The 19,207-nt window shown below is 34.1% G+C and overlaps 1 protein-coding gene and 1 long non-coding RNA gene across 4 annotated transcripts in view; both read right to left on the bottom strand.

Moving 5' to 3' along the window:
• Positions 1-19,207, bottom strand: part of LOC128865974 (protein kinase C, brain isozyme) — an 88,588-nt gene that overhangs the window by 25,820 nt on the left and 43,561 nt on the right. Inside the window, exon 4 of one of the 3 annotated variants that reach the window (XM_054106423.1) lies at positions 5,298-5,428. The exons of 1 other annotated variant lie outside the window; for it this stretch is intronic. In XM_054106423.1, the coding sequence (XP_053962398.1) occupies positions 5,298-5,428 (131 nt within the window). The remainder of the gene's footprint in view (positions 1-5,297; positions 5,429-19,207) is intronic. One more of the 3 variants, XM_054106422.1, reaches the window with a different exon arrangement.
• Positions 13,466-14,209, bottom strand: LOC128865975 (uncharacterized). Its single transcript, XR_008454910.1, has 2 exons — positions 13,649-14,209; positions 13,466-13,587 (listed from the first exon to the last, which is right to left on the bottom strand). It is a non-coding gene; the product is annotated as an uncharacterized LOC128865975 (long non-coding RNA).

Below are 19,207 nucleotides of genomic sequence, written 5' to 3'. Positions count from 1 at the left end.
TTTTTAACCATAGATGGTGGCTTTAGTAAAAAGTGATTGAGAATAAATAAAATTGGTATAAATGTATTAAAAACCTGGTCTAGATATGCATAATAATATAAGTGACAATGAAACTTTGTAAAAATTAGACACCAGAAAATGTCGGTTTAAAGTTACTTTAAAATCTTTTAAGAACACAATAAAACTGGTATAAAAGTAGAGAAAGTAAAATTTGTAAAAACCGGTTTACTAATATGAGCGATATTATACCATGAATTAGTGTTTCAGTTAATTATAAAATATTTTATATACTTATATGAAAACTGGTATAAAAATGAAAATCGTATAAAATTTACATAAAAAGTTATAATAACATAAACTTTCTAAAAGTCCAGTAAAAGGGAGAATTGTCATAACTTAACACAAATTTGTATTGAATATTGCATTAAGCGGGTATAAAATCTGGTATAAAAACTGGTAAATGGTGACAAATAAAAAAATTTGCTAATAAAAAAATTTGAAATTATTCCCCTAAAATAAATGAAATTCATGAGACAATTGCAAATCCTTTCGTTAAAACTAAAAAAAAGAATTGCCTAAAGCGCGACTAAATCCGATTGTTGCATGCTTGTACTTTCAAATTTTCTCACACTCTTTTTCCTTCATATTTTCTTATTAAATTTTCAACACATGCTACAGGTTCTTTGCTGGGCTCAGAAACGGAATTTGTATTGTCCTCAAAAGCGGAGAACAGAGAATGCCTGGAGGGTTCCAAATGTATTCCCATGCGTTTGAATGCGAACTCCAATGAACACTCATACGTGAAGGTATCTACTTGTACCTACAACTATAAGCCAATACAAATGCAAATGTATGCTTCCCTTTGTTTCTTCTTTCTGCACACACATTGACATACCTTTCAGTACTTGCTTAACGCATTACAGCTGTAAAATATACGTTTTGTTATTCCCCTAGCCAACTTTCAGGACGGTGCTCAAATGTGCAGACAAATTCTGAACGAACCTCTGTGCCTATTTTCAGCGTTTTTGTCATTACAAAAATATATTTAATATAGTTGTATAAAAATAAAAAAAAAAATGTATGCGAGTATGTATTTTTAGTGTCAGTTTTGCGCAATTTGTTCCTTGTAACGTTGACGATTTTCTCTCATATTTGCCGATTTTTTTTTACATTTACATGAAATATTATTTGCATGCAACATTTGTAAGCAAATTGTGGTTATTTCATAAAAATTGAATGTGTGCTTGCTCACTTGGGTCAGCTGTTTCTAGTTTTCTTGCTTTTGTGTTTTGATTAATTTTGCAGTAATATGTATTGAAAACGTTTTTTCAACTAACAAAAAAAGCTATAAATGGCTTAGAATTGCCTTTGAGTAATCGATATGAGGCAAGCATTTCAATTGCTTCGTATGCTAAAAGTGGTGATTTATCATACGCCGTGTGGCACCAGTTGGTTTCTATGTTTCGGGAAAATTGCAAGTTATTGCCTTTCAGTGTAGAATAAAATACTTGTAATTTATTAAAAACAGCTGTAAGCTATTTTCTTAGTCAATTGGCGAATATTCGGTGACATGAAAAATTTATTTGATATACTTTCAGAAAGTTTGGAATAAATTCTAGCATAAAATTAATATTGCTACTCAATTGCGAGGAAACGGAATTGCCGGCGGCACATAATATTATATCAAACAACTTGTTGTCGCAGGTTTGGCATAAACATAGAATTCTCTTCGTTAGGTTTCTAAAGTTATTTGAAGGGTAAAATGTCACGTATACGCCCCCGGCTTGATAGGAGTACATACGGAGAAGTTCTTTAATGTAAACGCTTGCTGGCCTGTTGCATTGTTTGTTTTTTTTTTTTTTTGAAGTTATAAAAGTGCGCACAAATTAAAATATTCCCAAGGGTGTGTTCGTGCGTATATATAATCAGAGGGAGCTGTATAATAAATGAACGAAGGCTTTAAGGTGAAGGTTGTGAAAAACTACGTGCTAAGCTGCGTTTTTCTTTCTTCCAAAATACCTTTATTGCAATAATTTTAATAGAAGCGCTATTACAGAGAATATTTCGTGAATATATCGTTATTGTTATTGAAATATTTTTTTCTTATTTAGGGATTTCCTTATATTTTTTGTACCACGATTTCCTTTACAGAACTTTATTTTAGCAAATATTAAAAGGATTTTATTTATTACTTGAAAAAAAAACTATACAATTCTTATATTATTGCACTTTACAACAAAATTCAAAAAATAAATAAATAAATAAGGAAATACGCCTCTGGTTCACGGAATATGGTTAAGTGAAACCAAGGAGAAAATCTGTCATACATCGTTTTTAAAGTTTACATTTGAGGTGCTTTTTAGTCAAGTCAGAATGTACTTCTTCTTGCGGTAAATCGGCATACAAAATTAGAGGATTTTTGCCCTTGAAGTACAAAATATGTTGAAGAATTTTATGTGGAAAAAAAAAAATTATTTATTGGCGCCTACACTTCTGTTGGGTGTTTGGTTCAGCTCCTTTTCCTATTTGTGGCGCGCGTTTTGATGTTATTCCACAAATAGAGGGACTTACAATTTTAAGCCGATTCCGAATGGCAGATATTTTTTATGAGAATCTTTTTCATGACAGAAATACACTTTGTTATTGCCGGCCTTTAAATATTAGAAAACAACTTTTTCATTTTGTTTCACGCACAGAGATTCGAAACTGCGTTATCCTATTGGTACTCACGCATCAACCCATATTGCGAGGATAATTTGTTTTTGAAAATAGTGGCAGCATAAAACATTTCTTTAAGATTTTGGAGGCAGGTTGTAAGAAGATAAAACTTGGGCTGGTCGTTCCGGTGTATTAGAACCGACAGTGGGACTTATTTGTTTCTCAAAAATTAAAAACTGCATAAAACTTTAAAATATGATAAAAAATGGTTAGGTATGCAATTTCAGCTCATAGTTCTAACTCCACTCGACTACTGAAAGTGTGAATGAATCTGAAGTGAACAGTTAATTGAAATATATCCCTAAGCCAGTCGTGCCGATTAGAATTTACTGAAAAAAGTTCTGAAAAGTACTATTTCACGCCAATAAGTGTAGGATTAATTAATTTCTTCAAATCATGAGTAGATTTTTTTGCAGAAAGCCTTTAAAAAGAGGGGAGAGCCTTTGAAAAAGAGTTGGAATTTTCTTGTTACCTTTCTACTTTTCTTTTTCCACAAACATTTATGTTCATTTCTTTTAAACTGCTGCAATTTTATAAGTCAGTCGCAATCTATGACTTGGTTTTAGGGCAATGATTTGTAGCAAAAATTTGATTTCAAAGGAAATATTTTTCTTAATAGCTGCTAAAAACATTTTGGCTGTTGTAGGAACTTTTTGTACAATAAAAGGTTTTGAATTTTTTTCTCAGCAGCTTTAGCAAATTTTTCACTTTCTAACTGGCAACACAATGCCTTTAGATACACATCATCATCATAGCATCCCAGTCCGGTGTGAACCATTGCTTCCATTACAATTCACCTCCACGTCACTCGATCGTTAGCTTTGCGTTTGATATCAGATATGCCTCCTATGCCATCTCTCCATCGTTTTCCCGGCAGACCTCTTCTTCTGTCGCCTTGTGGATTCGTTTCGAATATCTTTTTTAGAGTTCTAACGTTGCTCATTCCATTTGTGGAACAACATCGAGACACACACCACAAATAGGAGGAGGAGCAACGACCATATATACCATATATATAGCGTTGCTCATTCATAAAATGTGACCATACCCGTAAAATCTGATCATGCCATCGAATCCTTTGCGCTTTGATGTATCTCATTACATTTGAACCCCTGAGAAATCTATCTAACTCGTCGTTTTACCGAATGCGGTAAGTACCGTCTTCAAGTCGTACAGGTCCATATATTTTTCTTAGAATCTTTCTTTCTTAGGTCTTATGACAGGCTTGAAAATTCGTAGTTTCTTGGTTCTAGAAAGTAATCTCGACTGCATTAACTTTGCCTGCGCGAAGTAAGACTTATTTGTCGTTTGTATCCTGTCTTGAATGGCAATAGATGTATCTTTCTGTCCAAGATACTTAAAGTCATTGACCATTTCAAAGCCATAGCTGCCGATTTCTGAGTTTTCATCGATGTTTTCGAAATTTTCTCTAATATCAAAAGTGTTTGAATGGAATCTACGAAAAAAAAAATTTCACGCTATTAGCTGCAGCAGTATTGGTACCATAACCCCCATAAACCCCATTCACAATTTCAATTTATGACTGTGATCTACTGAAAAAATGAGATTTTCCACATAGATATATTGACTTCAGCGCCACCTAGCGTATACAATTGCTGCAAATATTTTTCTTCTGCTGTAATAACTAACAAACATTTTCAGACATTTTTTTGTGTTTTTTTAAGTGTGCACTAAATTGGATCATAAATATGGGGATTTCGACACATCTTAGCTCCAGTACCACCTAGCGGGTGTACTTTACGCAAAAGTATTTCTTCACAACGAAACATTTCTAGTGAGAAGTAAGTCGGACTATAAATGCGTTTTTACAAACACTTCTACTACAGCACCACCTGATGGCGACTATTTGGTATCTTAAAGAGGTGTGTGGCAAAAATAAAGTCCATCTGTTAATTTAATCAACCGTTTATTATCTATTTAGCAAAGCGCAAATATTTGATTCTCCGTCAGCTAGAAACTAAATGCTTACCTGATCTGGAAATTACCAGCGCATCATTCCTAAAATAACGAAAATATAATTCGCTTAAACTAAGCTGTGAGCCGCTGTCAGTCTCACTAATTCATTGCATTGTGCTACTTTGAAAATTTCTTTAATTTTAAATGGACTTAACGACGATCGAATAATGTCTTGAGTACAAACGAAATGTGTGAATTACAATACGTAAAAGTTTTAAGTAGAAACTGTGGCAGTGTGGGAAAGAGGAAAAAGTAGTAGACAAGACAGTAGTAAGTAGTTAAGTAGTCAATATAAGAACAGCAACCAAATAGAAAGTGATTGTGCGTAGCGAAAAATAAGTGCATAGTAAAGAGTAATAGAAATAGTTTAAGTAGAGTAAGAAGAAGAAAGTTTTAACAAGAAATCAAGAAATTGCTACAAGAACAAAGTTCACGCAGAAAAGCATTACAAATAAAAGGAAAAGAAGTGGAAATTAAGTAACTACCAAACGAAAGAAAACACAAAACAGTAAGTATTGTAGTAGGAAAAAAGCAGCGCCCGCCAGCTGCACACAAGTAATTTTAAATATCGTGCATATTTGGCTGGGGCAGCCACACTTTACCTCGACACTTGAGCCCTTTGTGGGTGATGCCATGCAACAGCGAGCCGCAATGATCGCAAAACATCGGTGACAGGAAGGAGATGTGCTGCCATTTGTGCGGCATCTGATGGGCCTGGGAATAGGTGAGAAAACTGATGGAAAATTAACATAAAGCTTAGCGGAAGTAAACGAACAAAAAAATGCATTGGAAGGTTCTTAATAGTCAGAAGGCAGGTGTTGTACTATAAGTAAATGGGGGAGAATCAAAACAAAATCATAATAATAGTAATAATAATAATTGAATATATTTAGTAGGTATGGCATATAAAACAGGTGGAGGTGGAGGTGAAGGTTCAATGAGCGCTAAGAGAGCATGAATGAGAAATTGAGGAAGGCACTACTTGAATGTGGAAAAATATATAAAAAATATTTCTTTGTAATTTTTAAGTTCAGGTATTCTTGAACTACACCATATTTGTTTTTTTTTTTGCTCATGACTACATACTTTTACAGTTGCATTTTCTTAGTGTTTGCTTATCATCATCTGACGTGAAAACTAAGTGTGCCTTTTCACTAGTTTATGTTAATATTTAAGCTATTTCCTGCCACATTTTTTGAGCTCTAATTTTTTGTACATTTTTTCTTTGAATTTCCTTACTAAGCACTTAACTTCGAAAATACTAGAGTTGTTGGCACTTTTTTTACCTACAAGTAAGAAAAATGAAAAAAAAAAATGAAAATAATACATGCAGTTCACATATTTTCCATGCTTTCTTCTTATTTTTTACTTGCCTTTTACTTCTACCGTATTTTTCTACTGTTTTCACTTCTTTTCTACGTTATTTTTTGCCTTGGAAAACATGACAGCTGGTTGAGTGTTTTTTATGTTTTAATGTAAACGTTTACTTTAACATTTAAAATACAGATGTAACGAATATTACGCGAAAATTAACGCCATTCACGCGCTTTGCACTAAGAGAAGCGCACCAATGCGCACATAAAGCTGCCAATACAGTTGCCCATATACATACAAATAGATATATATATATATATACAGACATATACACTCAGACATACGAATGGATGTTTGAAAAATGGCTGAAGTGATAAGAGAAAATCTACAATGGTTTTTGTTTTAATGGCGGGAAAAATGTAAGATTACATTTCTTCTAATGTTGCGTATACGCCACGGTGCCCACTGAGAGTTGATGCTGATGGAATTGGTAATTTGTGTGAAATACACTTAAATTCGATTGTGTTTGCTTATTTTGATAAATATATTTTTTGTATAAAAAATATTTCACCGTCAAGGCGGAAAATGAGGATTTTCTCAATTACTCCAACTTATTTTTTGAATAAATATTTTTAGAATAAAAGCTTTCACCCATATGCAGACGGTCCTGCTATTTTAGTGAAAAATAACGAGAAACATTTTTGTTTAACATTCCAATCCTCTAACTCTGCAATAGGTGTGTGGTTTTAGTCTCTTTTGCAGTAAAGGGCAAAAAATACTCATAACTGAGGAATATAGCGGGTTAAAATATACAACAAAAATATTTTCCATACAATATTGTTGTAAGACTCTTAACGCGCAAAAGTTGAAAATTCAACTTAAATACCAGAAATAAGTCAACACTTTTTTTCCATTCCGCATCCAAAAATTTTGTTATTTTGAAAAGGATTGATTGCTTTTGTCGTACAGAGTAATAAATTATAGTTGGATCACTAAAAGAAAAAAAAAAAAAAACTAAAAACTGAATTTATGTTGTTTACGTATGGCTCGGATTGGGACGGAAGAGTTGGTGGGTGCGTATTCTGTGAGCAGCTCCCCATCAAGCTAAAATTAAGGCTTCCGGACCACTATAGTGTTTTCCAAACAGAGGTAGCCGTAATTAATAAAGCAGTGGATTGTTTGCTCACTTCTGTAATTATTGTAAAAGTATTTACATCTACTCCGACAGTCAAGTGTCAATTAGAGCTCGTCGTTTATGCGTTTGAAATTAGTCGGGCCCCAGTCAAAGCGGCATAGAGGGATGCTGGGCTGATGAGCTGCCCAGACAGAGGGCGGTGAAGATAGTTTTATCGCAAAATGAAGAGATTGGGGTTTCATTGAGAACCTGTGGTCTGCTTCTGGAAAGATGGGCCTCGCGTTAAATCAGCGAGCGTAGGGCTAGTGCACAAACATGCAAAGTCGTGAGATCCTTCTATCCACTGACAGATCGGAGGTGCTTCTAAGGGAACTTCTAAGACTACCAAAGCAGCAACTCTCGAATTTGGTAAGCATCCTTACCGGACACTGTTCCTTAGGTGTCCATGCGGTGAGACTTACGATTGCTTTAAGTCCCTTCTACAGAAGCTGTCTGGAGGACGAAGTGGAATCATCTCAGCATTTTCTTCTCACCTGCCCTGCTTTCGTCGGGAAAAGTTTTAGACATCTGGGGCCTCACTTTTTCGCTACACCAGCGGATATTCCTGCTTTAAATATTACACATCTGAGAAAGTTCCTCAGTAGCTTGAAGCGGCTAATACGAACGTAAATAGCCCCTGTTGGTCGTCATCCTCTAATTCCAAAGCCCCTTCTTCTTTTTTTCGCCTGTCTAGTTCGTTTCCTTCTCCTTTCCCTTTGCAACGGACGAATTTTGAATATTTGTTCAAGTGGGTCCCTTGCGAGGGCAACCATTTATCCTAATAATAATCCATATTTAGTGGTTTAATATCGCAAAATGACGAATTCTTTATTTCCAAGGAATTGCAATTTTTGTTACAATAAGTTTACCAAAGATTGTACGTTTTGATGTAGTCTAGTGTTGATCATAAAATAAAACAGAGAAACAAAATTTATATTCATCAACTCTTAAAACACAAGAAGAATACGCTGTTATGAAACTTAAATGCCATTTATAAAAAAGCGAAGGTGGAAGCACATTTTTCCCCTTAGAAGGCTTACTTTGAAAAGTAAGGCCAAAGTAAAGAAAATGAATAACCACTTTGAGAACGAAAAAATACGAATTCACGCATTAATAATTAAAGCCAGACGTTTGTGGCATACACACATAAATACATACGCACATAAAGAGATTCCTGAAATCGTAAATACTATGCTTAGTGAAAGAATGATTGCAAAAATACTGAGCGAGCTGGTATGAAAATGTGTAGTTAGCCGTCTGCCTGGCCGACGACACAAGCCTTAAGTACTATAAATAGTTTGTGTCGCCGGAAAATCAAAAAAAAAAAAAATCATACAAATACAAAAATTCACATTCATAACATGCGCGTATACTGGCACATACCTACATAAATTAATGTGTGTTTGTGTATTAAAAATCGCGAACTATATCGTCCCCTTAGTATTAAAATAGCCTATAAATTTTTTGATGTTTTGAGAAAATGAATTTCAAACTTTTTGTCAAAAGTAGCTCTCACTCAAATCTCGTTATGTCTGTAAATATTTATTATTTTTTGACTGACGTTTTGACCCACTTTGTGGAACTAGAATTTGACAAAATTTTGACCACATATAAAATCGACGATGGAGAATCCAAAAATTCAATAAAAAAATAATAGCCTATGAGCACATAGGCTATTGTTATACTAAGGAGACGATATGTTGCATGCACACACTCATGTACACATTCTGATATTTATTCTGCCTGCCTGCGCTTTGACCTCATCGATATTGACATTGGCCCACCGTTTCCAACGTTTTCAACGTCTGATGAGCTGACTTTCGCCAGTACGCCTACAATAACCGCTTCATTGCCTACTAATCTTCATATTGCAAATGTCCTCGCCGTCGAGGCGAAGGTAAAAGAAAAGGCACGGACAAAACGAAAGGAATAATAAATCCAAATGCTTACTTTCTTACAGACTTGCATTTGCGTGGGTGTGTCCGTTGAAGTGTTTGTCTGCCGTATTAGGCGCCATTGGAAGCATTTATGAATGAGCGCTGACCCTTCAACTTAGTATAGGCCAAATATACTTCATATATTATTTTATTAATGTAGTACACAATTGCTTATGTAACAATGTATTCAGTGGAATGAATGTGTGTATATACAAAATATATCAGTTGAAAGAAGTAGATGTAAATATATAAAGCTGCGACAAAAGGGTTGAACACCAGTAACAGAAAGGCAACTTAAATGCCAACTTGAATTGGTATTTTTGCTGTACTTTTCTGCGTGAATATACGTTTAGCGATATTTGAATTTAATAGATAATCGAATTTTTGTTTGTTTGTTGTTTTTTTGTCGGGACAATAAGCAGGTACAACTCTTAGACAACATTAAGTCCATTGTACTGCACCCGGGTTCCCTTCTTAATTATCTTTAAATCTACCTGACCTCCGAAGAAATCTGAGTAGATATTTTGGTGTCAAGGAGCCAAGGTGGCCAGTGCCACAGACTTCAAGCCTGATTCGAGCCACAGACTTCAAGCCTGATTCGACGCATAGAAAGTGGTCTGCCGTCTTAACCTCCCCCACACGTGTTGGCCAGAGTGCATTGTCTGAGATGCCTACCGTTTAAATATCCTTCGCTGCAGACATCCATACAGATCTGCCACTCCACCTATTTTCTACAACAAATTTCATTGAATAATAGATAATCTTGTTTTTGAATGACTTTTTAATAAATTAACAAAAAAAAAGATTTTGAGTGATGCAATTTTTTTATTAATTTTGAGCTTTACGCACTCCTTTGCTTTGTCTGTTTGAATACTGTAGCTGTCTGGTTCACAAGTGTCAAATATTATTGCAAAAATCATGAATCTTCCAGTTCGGTGATTAATTTTGCGCCATATCAGATTTGTAACCAGTGTTGCGGATTCCTCGTATTTTTATAGTAATAATATTGAGAGAAGCATGCTGTTCCTATAATTCGTCTGAATCAAGCCTTTTGAATAATGATCTTGAACTTACAAACATTTTTTTTTTTTTTTATTTAAAAAAATTTCCAAAAAATTAAAAAAAATTTCCAAAAATTCAAAATGATCTTTAATTTACAAACATTTTCTTTACAAAAAGTTTAAAAAAAAATTCCAAAAAATTCAGAATCATTTTTAATTAAAATAATTTGTGTTTTCGAAAAGTTTAGAACAACTTTCAAAAAATTCATAATGATTATTAATTTACAATATTTTGTTTTTTCGAAAAGTTTACAACAATTTTCAAAAAATTCAACATGATCTTTAATTTACAAAAAATTTTTTTAATTCAAAATGGTCTATAATTTATAAATTCGTTTTTTTCCAAAAAGTTTCAAACAATTTCCAAAAAGTTCAAAAACATCTTTAATTTAGAAAAAACATTTTTTTGTTTTAAAAAAGTTTAAAACAATTTCCGAAAGATTAAAAATGATCTTTAATTTACAAACTTTTTTTTTTTTAAATTTCTAAAAAGTTCGAAATGATCTCTAATTTATTATAAATTTTTGTTTGGAAAAAGTTAAAAACCATTTTCAGAAAATTCAAAAATTCCTTAAATTACAATTTTTTTTTCAAAAAATTTCCAAAAAATTCAAATGATGTTTAATTTACAATACATTTTTTTTTTGAAAAAGGTTAAAACAATTTCCAGGAAATTCAAAATGACCTTTAATTTACAACTTTGTTTTTCAAAAATTAAAAAAAAACGCCAAAAAATTCAAATTTTGTATTTAATTTACAATACATACATTTTTTTTTCAAAAAATTTTAAATTTCTTTTTCTAATTCAAGAAAACTTTGCGAAAAAATTAAAAAAAATATACTTGTAAAGTAGTCTTTAAAAATTCAAAAAAATACGCTCTTAGCGTAAGCATTTGGCAGAAGGCAATATTGTAGCGCACTTGGCATGCCCCTTTCTTTTATCTCAGTTAAAGCCTCTACCTAAACTGCAGCAAAATTGCGTTTCATGAGCTTAGATCGATACCTAAAAAACTAGTCTTCCAACAAACAAAAGAACAAAAAAAGATTTGACTGTAATAAATGCTCAGAAGTTTAAGCTCTTTACCGCATTTGTGCCACAGCTTCAAATAATCTTGACTTAAAGCTTCACAACAAACTCTGGCTGGTTAGCTGGAATCCGCACCGAGGGTATTAGGAATAGCCTATACTTTTCTTTTAGGGCATATGTAATGGTCATCCAAGTAAATAAGTATTCCGCAAACACAAAGAGATTAAAAAAGCGACAATAAAATCAAAAAGTATATCAGTTAAGCAGTTAAAATATTCCACAAAATTCTCGTGAAGTTCTACTGTTCATATAAAATTTACAATAAAATTTTAGAAATCGCTTTATAACACTTTTTACGTGCAAGATAAAGATTTTTATAACCAAAAATTTTGGCAACTTTTTTCAACGTGGTAGACAATGACTTTGTCACTTTTCTGCTCCTACCAAAAAACTTAAATTCCTTTGTACCAATTTACACTTTATAATTATAACTGGAACATAAGCAAATATAAGTAAATCAAACTAACAGAACCAAATTTCAAAATAATCTCTTTCTCTCCTCTTGCGCCTAAGTGGGATGAAAAAAGACAAGCAAAACAAATATAAAAAAGGGCGACCTGTAGAATAATGGACCTCCCGCCGTTTTGTTCCTAGGCGTCACAATTTTTCGGCAGTGCATTGAAGTTATCCAAAATTGGTCTCAAGTTGATCTAAGTCATATGAAAAAATGAGTATAAAATTTCATTCGCCTTGGATATAGACTTCAAAAGTCAATGATAAAATTTAATATCTCTTCAATATCTCTTGCAAGTATGCGTCATTTCGACCTTTCTTTTTTTAAATTTGAAAAATATTAAGTGCTTTGGGCCGATGGAGGATTAAAATGTTCCATATAAATATTCCTTGGAGAATTTTCATAGGGGTCTTCTCTGACGAATAAAAGAACACTAGTACGGGTTGGAGTTGTTCAGTAGGAATACCGCTTTGTTGACTTCTCCGCTGCTTAATCAACTGTGTTTCTCGATCTGGTTGTACGACCAGTTTTGTGAATGTCTAACTGCCAATTAAATTTCTGACATGGCATGATTGTATATTTCAGTGTCAAAGTTGAGCATGTCGTAGGTCCGAAATACGCCCATGGAAAGCACAATTTCACAACTACACACACATAACCTAATGAAATATCACACAATGTGCAAAGCGAGCTAATGATCCTGCCAAGTTGAGCACTTCTAACACTGGTAACTACTTCCTATACCTCGCTGCTATACAAGAAGAAAAAGAAAACAAAAATGGCTTATACTTCGAATTTTCTTCTACCAGACACTTGCGAAACACTTTTGTTGCGCTCCAACTTCACATAAATCATTGCGTTAACACATCAATAAAATACACAGTACGAATTTCAAGTTGCTTTTAGCACAGCTGCGCCGAAATCCTTGAAACATTAGGCCCAGGCCAGTGGCTTTCAAACTTGAACAATGCAATGACAGTATACAGGCAAATAAATATTTTGAAATATGTTCTAAAAGTAGTGAACAGACAGATTTTGACCGAGCTTTTATGCCTGTGTATACATACATATGTACGGGTATACGAATGTTCTTGTTGCCAAAATTGCGACTTCAACGCACTTGTGGTCTTTGGTGGCTTTGTTGGTGCCTTTGCTTGTTTACTACCTTTGCTGCTTCACTAAGGCTTGATTGTTTGAAATACTTGGTTGGCATTGTGCCACCGGCATGTTGCGCGAAACAGAAGCGCTCATTCTACCGCCAGTGGTACGCTATTGTGTCTTATTTGAATGTTCGTTTTGTCACTGTTGTTTGGCCCCTTTGTTATTGAGTGGAAATTCAGTAGCGCAGAGTCGTTGTTGCTGCCTCCATTGTGTGGTTTGAAGTTACTCTTTCGAAGTTTCGTACTAAGTTTTATTGTTTGAATTTTATGTACATACTTACACACAATACTTGTTGCTTTAATTTTTGTTGCGCGCATGGCTTTTACTTCCATGTGGATTTGGCATTTAATTGAGCGATTTTACTGTTGCTTTGTTTCAACATTTTGTTGCTGTTGCTGTTTCAGTTAACGTTCATACTCTTCTTCTGCTACACTTTTGAGTTAATATTGGAAAAGTTTTGTGCTGCATGTGCGATTTCAACGTACTTTGATTTCTTCTTCGTTTTTCCATTTCAATGTTTTTCTTCACCTTTTCCTTGCTTTTATTGCTATTTTGTTAAAGTTTCCTTTTTATTTGTTGTTATTGCCTTTCGTGCTCCTCCAATTTCCCCATTAACTCTGGCACATTTTTCTTTCGAAATTACAATCGCAGTTCTTGTTATTTTTGTTCACTTTTCGTTGTTCCTGCTGCTGCTCGCGGCTTTTCTATAAGCGTGAAAATTTCAATAACCATTAACTCAATTGAAATTTGATTTTTCATTCATACTTTTTCAATTGGCATTATGCTGCTCTTTGGGTTTCTCGTGCAACTTTGCTTCGATAATTTCTTTTCAAGTTTATTTGGACGAAATTGTTTGCAATTCGTTTGCAGTCTGATAAATTTCTGGCGCCGAATATTCGTCTTGAAAATTCAGTAAATTCAGAGTAACCCAAAAAAGAAAATTAATAAAACGTACAATTATTTTTTATAAATATTTAATTTAATAACTTAGCGCAATTTACTCAGCTTACCGATGAAGTGGGCCCTACTAATCAAGTCGTTAAATTATTTTTAACTTAAAGTGCGCCCTACTGCATGGTCCAAAATTTCATAAGGTGAAAAGGTGAAAACAATTTTTGCAACCAAAATTCATTTTATTCTTCAACATAGGTCCCTTCTAGGGCGATACACTTTTCCCAACGGTCTTTTAACATTTTGATGCCTTTCGAAAAATGATCGATAGAAAGTCCTTCAAAATATGCGTCTGTTTCCCATTCAACTTCTTCATTTGATCGAAATCTCTTTCCCTGAAGTTTGGAAACAGCCAATAGTCGCTGGGGGCTAAATCTGGAGAATACGGTGGTTGGGGAAGCAATTCGCTATGCAATTCGTGCAATTTTGCCATGACAATCGTTGATTTGTGAGCCAGTGCATTGTCTTGGTGGAACAACACTTTTTTCTTTGCCGTTGAGGCCGTTTTTGTTTTTTGGTTTCGTCGTTCAAACGGTCCAACAAGCTAGAATAATACTCGCCGGTGACCGTTTTACCCTTTTCAAGATAGTCGATGAAGATTACACCGCAAGCATCCCATAAATTATAAATAAATAAATATAGATTAACTTTTATTTTATAATTTAAATACCAGATATTTTTTTGTTTAATTTTTATGTTTAACCCTATAATTTCCAAGTCAAACTGGTTCAAAAAAATTATTTCTACTTGCGCATTTGATGACAGAAAGTAATTAAGCAGGAAATTTAAAAAAATTTTTTAATAGATTAATAAAAAAAAATAAATAATTTTTTAAGCCTTCACCACCTGTGGGGAACACTGAAAATTAGCAGTTAATTTGTAATGCAGATGCCTGCATATATTAGTAATGTCGGCCATCGGCATCTCTCTGACTGTTGTTTTAAGGGGGTATTGCACAACTTATTTCTCAGCAAAGCGCAGGAAAGATGGAGCTCGATTTCTTTATGTGCTATTTTGAAAACTCAGCGGCCTCAGTACAATAGATGGATGACTCAGAAAGTCCCGAGAACTCCACGCCATTCAGTTTTCAAACTCGTAGCTGTGATTACCCGCAACTGCATGCTCGACCCATACGCGGAAAAGCCAGGTTAAGCATTTAATCTCCAATGCAGAAGCTGTGGTGACCTTTCAGAGAAAGAGGCTGTAGAGCTTTTTCTCTGTAAATGTCCGGGTGTGGTAGCTAGACGATTCAGGTCACTGGGTGCTCCTTTCTTCGACAGGCTGGCGCAGTGCACTAGCATAAATCCCATCAATCTGCTCCATGGCATCAACAGCTCTGGATGGCTGCAGATTTCTTCCTGTATTGTGTGCTACTGCTGTATTTAGTGCTACTTGGGGAGTGCCAGAGTGGTACTTCAACTATTTCACCTAACTGACAAATTTAAAAATATTTTTTTTAATATATACAAATTTTGAAATTCAAAGCGAAAAGTTCATTTATGGTTTTTAATTTTTAATTAATACATTTTATTTCTTAATGTATAAATAATTTCTTTTTTAAATTGTGTAATATTAACATATTTTTAATCTAAAATATTTTCATATACGAATATCAATTCTAATTTTTTGTTTTTAATGTTTAATTGCAAAATAACAAACCTGTACAATATTAAGTTTATCAAAACTAATTTATTTAAATTTTTTTTAATGTACATAATTTTCAATTTCATAATTTTATTTCAAATTTGGGAATTAATTTTTTGATGCTATTGCTTTAGACATTAATTTAAAAACACAATTTTCAGTTTTAATGTTTAAACATTTTTAAATTGCCATTTTAAAGGCCATTTTGTTTTTTAATTTGAATTTTTTTTTTTTTATTCTAAACTAAAAAGTTAAATATTTTGTTTATTCATAAAAATTTGAAATTCAAAATCGCAATGCTTAAGCTTTTTAATTTTTAAAATTTTGAAGTACTAATGCCTGGCCGCCGTAGCCGAATGGGTTGGTGCATGACTACCATTCGGAATTCACAGGGAGAACGTAGGTTCGAATTTCGGTGAACCACCAAAATTAAGAAAAACCTTTTTCTAATAGCGGTCGCCCTCGGCAGGCAATGACAAACCTCCGAGTGTTTTTCTGCTATGAAAAAAGCTCCTCATAAAAAATATTTGCCGTTCGTAGGTCCCTCTATTTGTGGAACTACATCAAGATGCACACCACAAATAGGAGGAGGAAATCGGCCAAACAGCCAAAAAGGGTATATATATATATATAATGCCTGGAAATCTGTGGAATATTTTCAATTTTAAAATAATTCGTTTCTTATAATTTCTAACATTTTGAAGTACTAATTTTCAGTGCTCAGCTTCTTTTGATTTTTAGTATTTAATTTGCATGTTTATTGTTAGAAAATCTGTGTAATGTTTGTAAATTTAAAACACATTTTTTTGTAATTTTTTTTCCACTTTAAAAAATAATGCATATTTGGGATATTCTACTGCAAAATAACAAAAAATTAAGTTTTCAAGCTCACAAAAAAATTTTTGATTTTTTAATAATAATAAAATAATAATCAAAACAAATATTCTTTCACCACAGACGGAGTTTTAATATCGGTGAAATGTTCAAATTGAAACCGAGAAATTATTTTACAAATTTTAAATATTTTCTTTTATAAAAATCATTTGATATGAACTCATCATGAAATTATTAGGGCGATTTAGAATAAACTGAATACTCATTGAGAATAAACAAATTATCATCATCATCGGTTCCTGTTTCCCCCACTGGAGCATAGGGCCTCAGTAAAAAACCTCTGATTCTATTTTTGCAAGAAGCTTGAATTCGTTCCAAGCTTTTTCTGACGTTTCAACTTCCTTCTGGACAGTTCTCCTCCAAAATATTTTTGGACGGCCAACCGTGCGAGCACGTTGTGGTTCCAATCCCGTGTTTGACGACAGATTTCCTTTGCGTCCTTGCGAAGCATATGCCCAATCCAACTCTACTTTCGCAGTTTTATCATGTGAGGTACGGACTGGATTTCACACCTCTCGAATAGAGCCAAATTATGATGGTCTTTTTTGCTCTGTTACCATCGAAATTTATATCTGCCAATATGCCAGGTTTTTTGCACTTAATGGTGAACTGCCCTATTACAATTTACAATTCACGGTTTTGAACCATTACCAGCTATATATTTTCAATATTCTAAACTTGCATCTTTTTTAACATTCCAAATATATATTTCTAGAATTATTCCCTCGCCACTCATTCAGTACCGTTTGAGCGGCGCCTTTTCACATTTTCTTAAATACCGCTTTATATCTTATCGATTGATTGCCATCATTTCATCTTCACCTCTATTTTGATTATTTGACAGTATTTGAACAATACTTGATTTCATTTATTCCATCAGCTTTTGTGCCCATGAACGAATGAATGCCTACTGCAGCCATTCACTGAGAGTTTTTCGTCTGTTTGTTAAATTGATTCAAATTGTTGTTGATTTGCGTAGAAAAAATAACAGGTTCAGATCAAATTTATATGATTCGTCTGTCGTATTTCACTTTTGAACTTTTAGGTGTAAGCAGTTGTAAAAAGTTACTATGGCAATCTGATTGAATTGGAAAAAGGCACAGAGAAAAGCAACAACAATATTTATGTGGAGAAATTTAATACGGGAGTAAGCGCACATCATCATTAAATTGCCATCAAATGCAGACTACTTGGAAGTGGGAGTGCATATAATTTCTGCTGAGAACATAAGAGGGTTTAACTGCAGTTATAGTGAGTTAATGAACTTAAAAAGTAAAATTGCATGCCATTTGTTGAAATTGTTGAGAAAAATATCTCTACAGCGGGCTGAAAAGCGAGATTCTTGAATTGATTTTTGAATTATAAAGTATTTTGAAAACAAAAAATGTAATAAAAAAATAATAATAAGGAAGTGTATGGCTTGCAATAACATTGGCAAAAAAAAGTTTATTTATCCGAACGACATGCAAGCGGACAAGTCCGTAGTCATAGTAGCGAAATCCCAAAAAGGGTAAGAATTCTTCCCTCATTCACCATTTGCTTAGATGTGGCAGCTGCAGCATTTTTTTCCATATTTAAGGCAAGCGTTCAGCGGTAGAAGATTTGGGTTAACTCAAGATCCTGAGCATAAAGCAAATGTCTGTTTCGAAAAGCTTAAAGAATGTGTGCTACTTGAAAAGCATACAAAAATTGGTTAATCGTTGAATAAAGTACAAAGTAAATATTTACTCAGTCCTCAGGTCAGTGACGGTGCATTCGAAACTGCCCAGGGAAAGCCTGGCCTCACTTTCGACTGCTTCCGAATTCTTTGACATAAGCCTCATCTGGGTTCCTAGTCGCAGCGACATTGCGGGAAACTGTGAGGCGGATGAGCTGGCCAGACAAGGGACTTGTGAGGCGATTTCCCCGTGAAGGGAGAGAATTGAGATCCCCTTACTACCTGCGGTCTACTCCTCGAAAGATGGGCTTCGCGCTAACTCATTGAGCAATTTTGCAATCTTGTAAGGTTGCAAAATCCTTCTGGCCACGTGTGATTAGGTTGACAAAATGTCAGCTCTCGAATCTCGTGGGTTTTCTCACAGAACACAATGCTCAAGGAATGTATGCTGTAAGACTTGGAGTTATCTTGAGTCTTTTTGCATCGGTTGTATGGAAGATGAGGTGGAATCATCTCAGCACTTTCTCCATAGCTGCCCTGCTCTGGCGGGGTTAAGATCTAGGAATCTTGGCTCTTACTTCTTTGCTACGCCTGCTGATATAGCTGGCGTCGACAATAAAAATCTGGTGAATTTAATCAGCAGCACAAAACGGTTCACGCAAACGCAGCACAGGCATCGTTCATAATCTCCACACTCTAAACCCATCCTCCTAACCATCCCACCACCACTTCTCCGCGCCCTCTCCTTTCATTCCATCGGTTTCCTTGTTCTCTCCACCTCCTTCACAATGGTATCACAAAGGACGAATCTAACCTAACCTAACTTGGATAAAGTACATCGAGCTAAAGGAGGTTATGTCAAAAATTAAACTACTTTTTTGCTGCATAAAGTAGCACTTACTTTGAATTTCATGACCCAGCCTCTTGATTCTATTGCTCTTCAGTTTGAATTTGAGTCTTGCTCATCTTGCGGAAAATCTGAAGATTTCTTGCTCTGGCACCTGCTATGACTCGTTTTTTTTAACTATAAGGCAAAGAAACTATAGTCGAGGATTACTTTATAAAAGTCAGTAGTTTATTAATGTGTTATACAGTTAACAGTAGTGCGGTCATTAAAATAAAAACATCCCCCTTATTTTAAGGCTTCTACATGGTAAATATTAAAAAATAAAAAAAAT

This window comes from Anastrepha ludens, chromosome 6, assembly GCF_028408465.1.
Source record: "Anastrepha ludens isolate Willacy chromosome 6, idAnaLude1.1, whole genome shotgun sequence".
In the NCBI taxonomy this organism is placed as follows: Eukaryota; Metazoa; Arthropoda; class Insecta; order Diptera; family Tephritidae; genus Anastrepha; species Anastrepha ludens.
Note: the sequence above shows the minus strand (reverse complement) of the source record. Positions and strands in the feature narration are given on the sequence as shown.